Here is a 10928-nt window from a genome sequence, read left to right on the forward strand (position 1 = left end):
TAATAAAAGAATGCATGCTTTTAATAATTTCAATGAATAAGTACAATTATTTTGTACAATAATGGTGAGGAAAATGATTCCTAATAGTAATTCCTACGTTACATGAAGTTCAAATAGATTATATATTAAATGAATAGATGTTGAATAAAACACAAACCGTTCGATCTTCATCACATAGCCTCAATTGGTTCGTACATAGGAGCCTAAAGTTCTCTACCTCAGGGAATCCGTGCTCGAACGACGACAATTTCCGTATAACAAAGATGTTTAAGAATTTGCAGAAGCAGAATCAGAGAGAGAGAGAGAAAGAAATGGTGAAAATTTCAGTTGGTGGGTATGATGACGGAGAAGGACCCAGCAACCGCAACCAGAAGCGACGAAGGGAAGAGGAGGAGGAAGAAGAAGAAGAAGAACGAAGCACGCAACGAAGCTTTGAAATTGTTGACCGTTCAATTGAACTTCAAGAGCGTGAAGATCATCATCCTGCTCCACCCCAACGGGCTACCCCAAATGGGTCTGCAAGCAATGCCACCAGAGTTAGGTCCATTCCAATCTTCGTTTCAGACCCTGATGTCCTCGATTGCTGCATTTGCTATGAACCCTTGAGTGCTCCTGTCTTCCAGGTTAATTTTCCTTCGCGCCCCTCTCTTTCTTTTCTCTGACCTAGGCTTTTGCTCTGTCAATTTTACATTTTTTTTTTGTTTTTCTTTTGGTGATTGTGTGTGGGTATTCTTTTTTTTCGTACGTCTTTTTGGGAAACTGATTCGGGATGGACTAAGGTAGTGTGGAAGGATTGTTGCGGAGGCTGAGATATTTAGTTGGAACTCTTAGCGTTTTAGGGTTGTGGATAATATTCTTGAAATATTGAAATTTGTTGATCTTGGATTAAAGGTCCAACATTTGGGTAGTGATTAGGTTGGTTACTCACTCGTGATTATAGATGTTCAGTACTAAACGGAATTGAGAAACTGAGGGACTAAAAGATAGATTAGGGTAATGTAGCAGAAGAAGCCCCAGGAAATTTATAGCAATAATCTTGACTGGCTATGTTGTTTTCCTAGCTCTATTTTGTTCCTTTTGTTTTCTGTCTGTTTTTGTGTGTGATGAAAAGGCCAATTTGATAATTTTCTTTGTGATTAAATGAAAATTCAGTGTGAGAATGGACACATTGCTTGCTCTAATTGCTGTGTCAGACTCAAGAACAAGTGTCCCATGTGTTTGATGCCCATTGGGTATAACCGTTGTCGGGCTATTGAGAAGGTGTTGGACTCTATTAAAATGTCGTGTCCGAATGCAAATTATGGATGCACAGAAACGTTTTGTTACAGCAAGAAAAACGATCATGAGAAGGAATGCATCTATCTGCCATGTCTATGCCCACATAGTGGTTGTGATTTTGTTGCCTCGTCCAAGGAGTTATTCCTCCACGTCAGCCACAGACATGTAGACTCTGGAACACTGTTTACATATGATAAATTTTTCACAGTCATCTTCAGTGCTGATCAGAAAACAATTGTTCTTCAAGAGAAAAATGATGGTAATCTGTTTATTGTTCACAATAACCATGAGCAGCTGGGACATAAAGTCCGCATTAGTTGCATCGGCCCCAAGTCCACGGGAGAGTTTCAGTATGAAGTTCTGGCTAGGTTTCGAGGAAGCAGTCTAATACTGCAATCTTTTACCAAGATCATTCAAGGTCAATATGCTGATCCTCCTTCAAACGCGTTCCTTTTGATTCCTTCTGGGTTTTTTGGCCCTCTACAACTGAAACTAGACATTCGCATTAAGTCACATTAAACCGTGGATGGAGATCGAAGGAGGTTGCATTTGGGTTTGTATCTGTACGTGTTCTCTTTGTTTAGTGCTTAGCTGATCACATTCAATGTAGCACAGTTGACTTCTGTCAAAAAGTTGTACTCGTTTAGTCGGAAACTAAGCAACTTTTCTTTAGATGTATTTCAGGTAAATATGGAGTATGCCTGACACCTATTATTGTTCGTATCTCTTAAAACATACAAAATGCGTTGACAAGTAACTTCGTTAGGTGTTTTCTTTCTTCGGTATCCATGGTTGTTGACTTATAAAATAATGAATGATAACATGTCTTCACTGAAGTATTTCCTGGAGAAAAGTGTTCTTTCAAATCCGAACCCCACAGGAAATGAATGGATTTTCTGTCTTAAGAAGTTCACTACAAAGAATGAAAAATGGATTTTCTGCAGTTAAGAAATTCTCTATAACGATTTAATGGAAATCTTATCTGATCTCAGATTAGAAAGTTATGTTTATGAATCACGATTCTTCAAAACGCAAGTTAAATATTTTAATCCTCCCGATCTTTTGAGGTGCTCAACTTTGGAATTTGGATTAGTGTAAGATTTTCACTTTTTTTAGTAGATTATGATCCTTGAGCTTCAATTTTCAGTTTGTTGATGTCTAAGTGTTGATATATGATTACTTTTATCTAGATATTAGTATTTGTTCTGCACTATACTCTTTTCTGAGTTTGGATAAAGAAGGTCCCGATAATAAAGAATTTCATTTTAAAATTGAGTAATTAATTTACAAATTCCTTATCATGTCTCTCTTCTTCCTTATTATTGTCGTCTCCTGCAAAAGCAAGCTGAAAGATAAAGAAAGTTCTAATTTGCACATCTCATGAGACTCCAAAATTGTTTTCTTCCTGCTTCAAACATAAGAAGCTTTCTTGAAGCAAGCCTCTGATGAGAGGTGACATATTCTGCTACATAACCTATCTCGGCTTATTATGATATAAAAATTTGACATAATTTGTGTCTCAGTAGGTTGTAACAGTTCAGCTGTTCTATAAACCTGTTTGAAATTGATTTGTGTATTTAGATAACCATTCTTTTCTTGGGGAAGACGTGATAAAGGACAACAAATATTGACTAATATACTATCCATTTCATAGTTAATATAATCTAAGAGGAATAAAACATATCCTGTATACACATAAAAAGGAGACAAACAGAAGATGTAACGAAACAAACAACATGGGTTGCCACACATGTGCATGCATACTAAAACACCACTCTATGAAGTAGCCAGAAAAACCGCCTTATGCTGACAAGAAATACACATATAAAAACACTATTCCAACAACCAAGATAGGGTGAAGTCGGTAGGATATCAAAACCAACAGCACCAGAACAGAGATAACCCATCCCCATGGCATTGATGACTCTGACTCTGACTCCACATCTCCATCATGCAAAGGCCTCACACTTGGTGCAGGAGGCACGAAGCGTGTTCCTTGGGCAACGAGGGTCAGTGCAAGAGGTAAAAACAAGAGGAAGAAGTTCAAGTTGGTCTTGGCTATCTGCATGACTAAGTAGTTGTTGTTCAACTGTGATGATATCCACAGCAATAGCACCACTATGCCAACTATGGCTAACACTGGCAGAGGAGGAACAGATAAAAACTTGTTCCCTGTCCATGCTTGCTTCCATTCTGGTTCAGTTCTCTCATTCAAAGGCGAAGCCATTGCTCTATCAACTTTGTAGTAACTATTTAAATTTAATTTTATATCTCAAATAGTTCACCGGATGAAATACTCTTCATTTAACATTTTAAGAGTTTAATAATAGTTATAGCAAATAACAAATTTCAATAATAATGAAGGTGGTAATTAATTCTCACAGTAACTGATCCAGAAGAAGGCCTTTAATTTGGGAACTAGGTCCACCGAGTTGGTTATTTGTGACGTGTTTGAAGGAGACTCCATCATTGTAGTAATGTCCTGATTGTTTCATGCATGCATGCACACAACTTAATTAATTTGAATGGTTTGAGAATGATGTGTCTCATTTTAGTGCTGACACTTAGACTGTTAGCCTTTTGCTCACTACAGCTGGAGGGTTCGGGAAACTACTACTACAATTGGTTAATTTAAGTTCTGATGGAACTCAGGAAACTAACAACGGAATTGAATCAAAGGTTCCAAAATCTCATAGTTGATGTCAAAAACATCCACATTCAAATATTAAATCAACAATCAATTATATATATATCTAGGATGGGTATATAAATCTTATTAAAAGTGTTTTTGAATTTGTTGTTGATGAAGCAACAATTCAGGTGTAAATGTTTGTTTGCTTAGAAGAAATTATTATAAGGATTAGTAATGGATTTTGTTAACATCCTATTCATCTAATGATGTTGAAATAGAGTTGAAGCTAGATACTTTAGACATCAAGTTAACTTGATGTAAACCATGAAAATAAATTTTTAGTTATATTTATTAATTGGTTGTGAACAAAAAGAAATGTTGCTATAACAAGAAAATAAGTTAGATTCAAATTTATTTGATAAGGTTGTTGATAGAAAATTAGATATGTTTATTTTCTGTTTTTAGTATAAATAGAAAAAAGAAATTATAAAAGTTTCAAAAATATGTGTTTTAGTTTTTAGTTATAAAAATAAAAGTTTAAAAGTTAATAAAATTGTACAAAAGATGACTTGTACTATATAAAATTAAAGAAAATAAATTTTGACATATGGATAGATGATGTTAAAAGTCACAAAATTTCATGTCTCTTCTCCAAAACAAATCCATCAAAAACAATTTTTGAAATAAGTGGGGAAATGAATTGTAATTAGTAATTCTATTTTTATTTCTTTATGTTTTTTCCTTTTTCTTTTCAAGTTTCACATTTTGTTTTTAATTAAAGAAAAAACTGTAATTTATTTTGAGAAAGTTATGAAAGTATTAAATTTCTTGGTGAACTTTTAAACAATGTATAAGAAATTCACCAAAATATTTCTGGTTTTCAATAAAACATCACTAGTGGAAAAATAAAAATGACATTTTATAATGTACAAAAATGATCTTTTATAACATAATTACTATAGACATAGTTCTGGACGTTATAGTAAGTCTGCGCATTTTATAACGTAGTAGAAATTTACATTATAATATGTTCAACATATTATAACGCAGTTTATGAAGTCCGTCATAATATGCGCAGTTTATTATGACAAATTTTCATTTGTCTGTTATAATGGGTGGAAGGTATTATGACGTAGAAGTTTTTGTAAGTTATAATATGTGATCTACTATTACGTATATATTTTTGTACTTTATAATATGTGATTAACGTATCATACATTGCTTAGTATGTCATAATATATGTTTTTTAAAAAAAAAAATTGATTATTGCATTTGACATCCAATGAAATTATAATAATATTCCTATATTATCATCTCATCCAATCAATTTATAATCAATATAGCTTCAAATAAACAAATTTAATGAAACTAACAAAATATAATTCATTTCAAACATTAAATAATCTAATATTTAATACATCATTTATATATGAAATTATATATTAAATCCAAATCTTACATTAATGTACATACACTATTGAATTGTAGCCAAGTTTCTACTAACACTTAAAATAAAAGAAGTCCGGTTCCTTCTAATGTCTTCAATGTCTGCAACTTCCATGGGAGATGAATCATTAAAGATCTACAAATAAAATAATAGAGTTAAAACAATATTGTAATGAATAGTTGGATAAGTATTTAGTTAGTATTTTAATACCTTATTCCATGATTCAGTAATGTTTGTACAAATAATGGTATGAATGTGTTTCATTACATAATACCCACACTCATAGCTTCACTCTAGCTAGCCTTTGCACCATGTAGCTTTGTATATTTTGCTAAACCAAATTTCACAAAACCTACAACACAGCCAATTCCTCATAAAAATAGCAATCACAAAACACAAAACAAAGGAAGGTCAAATTCTCTTACATTAGGTGTGATTATTTGCTTCTTCTTCCTAGAAACAGATGGAACACCCTGCAACCTTGAATGAGCTTCCAAAGACCTATACAAAAGTTAGACATCCATTACATCATAATAATAATATAGGAAGGAATCAAAATAGAAAGGAAAACTTATGCCTCTAATATATTTTTGATGGACAATGTGTTAGCTTTCTTATGCAAGGAACATAAGAGAACTACCAGAGAAGGATCAGGAACAATAACTAGCAATTGCCAATGAACCCTACAAGTTAGAATAATATTAATTAAAAGAAACTTTTAAACTAGTCATGAAAAATTAAAAAATTATGTACTTACTTATGCAAGTAAGGTGCTAAATAGACCTCTTTACTAGCTTTTTCAAACATTTCTATCAAGTACTTTTGCACCTCCTCTAATTTATTTCATACACTTTGAATTATAACAGGATCAAGAAATCCACAGATAGTAGCATTCCTTCTCTCGATGCAGAGGTGATGCAAATACCTTCAATATGAACAAATCATGTTAAAATAAATACACGAATGCAATATGACATAAACATTTAAACATTACTGAAGCACGTGTGAAGATCTTGTCATCTCAAGGTACCCTATATTCATATTCATCAATTATAGGCCTAAAGAGACTTTACTTCATGGAAAATATTTAGCTTTTCCTATCAGCAACATTCTGATGCATGAGTCAATTTCATATACGTACTTTAATTCCATCAATAATTCAAACAGGAAAGTAGCTTTATAATGAGTTTCTTTTGATAATGCATGGCAACAAATATAGAAAGTTGAGGGGGCAGATTTATGCTATGATCATTCAAGTTTTCTTCACATTAGAAGCAAGCAAAGTTCGAGATTTTTCCTTTGATTTGATCCTGTGCGTTTTCTTTAAATTAAATTTTTAACTCTTCAATTAAAAAACCAAGAAGAAACCAACTATAATGATATGTTAAAGGAAAGCAATGCACTTTTTTTGAGCATGGGTCAAAACTCTCCACATGGTTTCTCTATCAACTTTAAGACTGTATCAGTGAAGTTGGAAACTCTTCAACTCCATATTGTGCAAACCCCCACTTTCGCATGCAAATTGCAAATTGTAAGCATCATTCACTTTAATCCTAACTTTAGAAAACTCATTTCAGTGCGTATCTTCAACTCCATACTATGCAAACCCTTACTGTCGCATGCAAATTAAAAGCATCATTCATTTTAATCCTAACTTTAGAAAACTCATTTCAATGCCTAGTTTCGCGGATGACGCAACTTGCAAGTGTCATTCCCACTGCTCTGCTCCTTTTTCTCTACCACTTTCATTAGCACAAGGACTAAAGTGAATAACACTTTCCAACACTTTCCAACATCAATAATTCAGACAGAAAAATATTTTTAATTAAAAATAGTCTATGATTACACTGGTTTATTTGTAGAAATATAACCCTAAATCCAGAATTAAATTTGAAGCAGATTCTCGTGCACGAGACTCAAAACAAATCTTTTTGTTCTTCAAGAATCAATGAAAACTAAATTAACAGGATAAAGAAGGGGGAAAAGTGTTATAGAGAAGAATGTGAACTATAACTACCTTCAAAATTCTCCAATCACCGCTGTGGATTCGGCATTGAAGGCTCCCTCCTCCTCCTCTCTCTGGTGCTAATGCCGCTAATTTCTCTATCAATCCAAACACAATCCCCACCAATCTAGGAGAAATTAGTGAAATTAATATAAGAAAAACATACCAAATTAGGAAAAAACAAATAGTAGAATGTGAGCTATGAATCATAAAACCTACTTGGTCAGACTTCGGAGATTTCGACGAAGAGGCAGCGGAGGCAGAAGAGTCTTGCGGAGGGAGGAGTGTTCTCGGAACTGAGAAAAACACAGGCGCGAAGGAGTACCGAGAAATGCGAGTGAGGAGTGCCGAGAAATGCGAGTGAGAGGGATGAGACGAAGAGCGGAAGAGAGGAATGAGAGTGAGAGGGAACGTGAAATGAAATCTAGCGAGATGGAAATGTGGAAAACTAAAGAGGAAGAGATATTATAACTGATTTCTAAAACTCCGTTATAATACATCAATAATAGGTTTTGAACTTATTTACAAGTTTGCCACCGCATTTCATATTATAACTGATTTTCAAAACCACGTTATAATATGTCTTAAACTTATTTACAAGTTTGCCACCGCGTTTCATATTATAACTGATTTACAAAACTACGTTATAATGGATAATTTTTATCCGTCATAATAGGTTCGTCATAGAAATGTATTTTTCCACTATATGCATTAGATTGTAGGATTTGATTTAGTAACTGAAATTATCATAATCTTGTAATAAGACTTATGTTTTATGTCGAATGCATTATTGAATTAATTAGAAGTCGACCTAATTGATTCAAAATTATAAATTATTAATTGAGTTAATTTGAGAATTATTTAATTGAATATTTTATGAAAGATTTTTTAGAATTGTGAGTTTTGAGCCTAATTAAGATGGATGAACCATTATGTGTCATTTTTATTTTTCTTGAGTGACATATTCATGTTTTGTTTATATGTTAATATTTAGTTTGATTCTTTTGTTTTGCAACTTAGGTAGATAAATATGATTTGATATGATTGAGACATTTCTTGTTTTTATATATTTAGTTAAATAAGCTATTTGAAATTAATTCATTGATAATTCTTTTGAGTTTTAAACTTTTTTTTGTTTTAAAGTCATTGCAAAACTTTGAAAAGAAAAATACATATTCTCCTTTATCTTAAGGTGAAAAAAAGAGTTAATAGACTGTGTTAGGATTAAATGATGAATAAATTGTGTGGGTAGTGGTTATTACTTTTAGGAATAAATGATGAAAGAAAGGAGCTAACTCTTGCGCTCATTTGCTAATAATGTCTTTGTTCCCTTGTCTAAATGTTTTTGGGCAGTGGTTGTTGCTTAGTGTTTAATGGGATGTAGTTTCCATTCTTTCGTAATGTTTGACATGTCCATAGCACATGATTAAACCTGTTCTTACATGAATAGGAAATCAGGATTATATAATTTTTGATAAAAAAAAATAAAGGTGTTTCTTGATATTTTTTAAGTTTTGAATTTTTTTATATTTTTTTAGATTTTTATGTTTTTTAATCCACGCAGCTAAAGGTATAATATAACATGAACGACTTACAAATTATCCAATAAGCAAACATAATGTATCGCATATACTTATAAAATTGATCATATTTGGAAACTAAATATTAAATATAAAATAATACAATCACCACTCACCACAATGCATTGTTTTTTCTCCCTCCACCTCCCACCACCTTCCAACACATCCTTCCATCTCCCACCACCTTCCTCCACCATCCTGTACCACTCTCCACATTCCACAAATTTCATCCATCTTCCTCCACCATCCATAAGAACCATCTCATCTCACTCCGTTATCTTAAATATCACCAAAAACCTCCTCATAAACCTTATGCACTCCCCCCAATCCATTGACATAGAAACCCTAACCCTTTGTTCACTTGAATGAATTTAAGGGAGAGTGATTGAATTTATTTGAAGATAAATTTTGTTGTTGTTTATTTGAATGAATTTGGAGGTATGTAGAGTGAATTTGAAAGTAACGTTTGTGAGAATTAGTATAAGATTTAATTGATGTGACAAACTATAAAAATTTACTTCCAAATATTCAAGTGAACAACCTAAGAGGTGGAGGAAAGGGAAGAGGGTGACAAAAAAGAGAGGAAGACAACAAAAAAAGGATGGTGAAAAATTGAGATGAAATAAAGAGGAAGGAGAAAAAGACTATACAAGGTAGAGGAAGGCGGAAGGAAAAATAAAAATATTAAAAAAGTTCTACATGTAAATAATAACGTAGATTATGACTTGTTTCGTTTCATAAAATATGTTAATTTTGATTTCATATAAGAAATCATATTGACTTTGTTAAAAAAAAAAAGAATCAATTAAGTAAAACAAATATAAAGACATGAAAGAATCATAAACCTAAATATAAAACCTTAAACTAAAGTATTAAAATTAATAAGAAATTAAAGTTAGCAAAGATATCAATTTGATTTTATATTTTAAATAAAATACTTTAATAAAAGAATCATTCACACTAAAACTATACCAAATGGACTTTACAATTAGCCCAAATCGAGAGCAAAAAGTCTTATTATATATATAAAAAAAAGAAATGGAAGGTGCGTAAGGACCCATATAAATGTACTGAATGGCCATATGGGGGCGTTGCTCCCTCCACCCCCACATGCTTCTCCCTCCACCTCCCCAATTTTATATAATTCCAATTATGTCCTAATCCAATTTTATATAATTCCAATTATGTCCTAAAGTTAAATTTTTTTACTTTTTTTATTTTAATATTTTAATTAATTTAAATTTACTTTTTCCTATTTTAATTAATTATGTCATTCTGGCGACTACTCTGATGTGCATAATTGATAAAGTCGATAGCCTTGGGTGATTTGACAACAATGGCAGCAAGCTCGTCCTTTGGTTCATAGTCAGTGACCTGAGCATCTCCCTGCTTTAGCTTTACAGAAAACAAAACAAACTCCTTATTGGAATTGGAGTCCACGCAATTCTGTCTTGGTGAAGCGTAATGCTGTGAACCAGAAACCTTCATCTGGGCAACAGCATGGTGAATATAATCAGGACCTTTAGTTTTGCTAGCTTGATTCATCCAACTTCCGCTCTTCTTTTTACCCTCTCTGAAGGTAAAAAAGGTATAAAACTAAAAACGGATGTCGACATCCGTTTCGCCTTAAACGGATGTCGACATCCGTTTCGCCTTAAACGGATGTCGACATCCGTTGAAGGATGTCATCCGTCCAGAGGCAGTGTTCCTTTTACGTTTCGTTTTTATTTTACTACGTTTTGCAGCTCATGCAAGGATTATAGGCTTGGATATTAAAAGGATTATTGGAAGTATGGGAAGAGTTTAGGGTTTAGGATTATTGGAAGGATTATGACTACGTACCTGGAGAGGAACCACGACAAGGACACTACACCACAAACGCACTGCACCACGTACTGCACCGAGAACAAGAGGAAGATTGCTTGATAATTTTTTTCACGATTACCAAGCTTTGCAGAAAAATATTTTACTCATACAAGGAACTAC

General features: G+C 32.9%; 1 protein-coding gene across 1 annotated transcript; it reads left to right on the forward strand.

Moving 5' to 3' along the window:
- The first annotated feature begins 243 nt into the window (after positions 1-243).
- Positions 244-2035, forward strand: LOC148200983 (E3 ubiquitin-protein ligase SINA-like 7). Its single transcript, XM_088111702.1, has 2 exons — positions 244-623; positions 1153-2035. Exons 1-2 carry the CDS (start codon positions 264-266, stop codon positions 1795-1797), a joined length of 1005 nt encoding a protein of 334 aa, XP_087967828.1. The 5' UTR covers positions 244-263; the 3' UTR covers positions 1798-2035.
- Positions 2036-10928: the final 8893 nt, after the last annotated feature.

This window comes from Vigna umbellata, chromosome 4 (assembly GCF_029865625.1).
Source record: "Vigna umbellata cultivar VRB3 chromosome 4, Vumbellata_1.0, whole genome shotgun sequence".
NCBI classification, from domain to species: Eukaryota; Viridiplantae; Streptophyta; class Magnoliopsida; order Fabales; family Fabaceae; genus Vigna; species Vigna umbellata.

Bases quoted from the DNA above. Each gene is read 5' to 3' on its own strand.
- LOC148200983 (XM_088111702.1), top strand. From the start codon at position 264: ATGTTTAAGAATTTGCAGAAGCAGAATCAGAGAGAGAGAGAGAAAGAA. The intron at 624-1,152 runs GTTAATTTTCCT...ATGAAAATTCAG, and splicing joins TGAGTGCTCCTGTCTTCCAG to TGTGAGAATGGACACATTGC.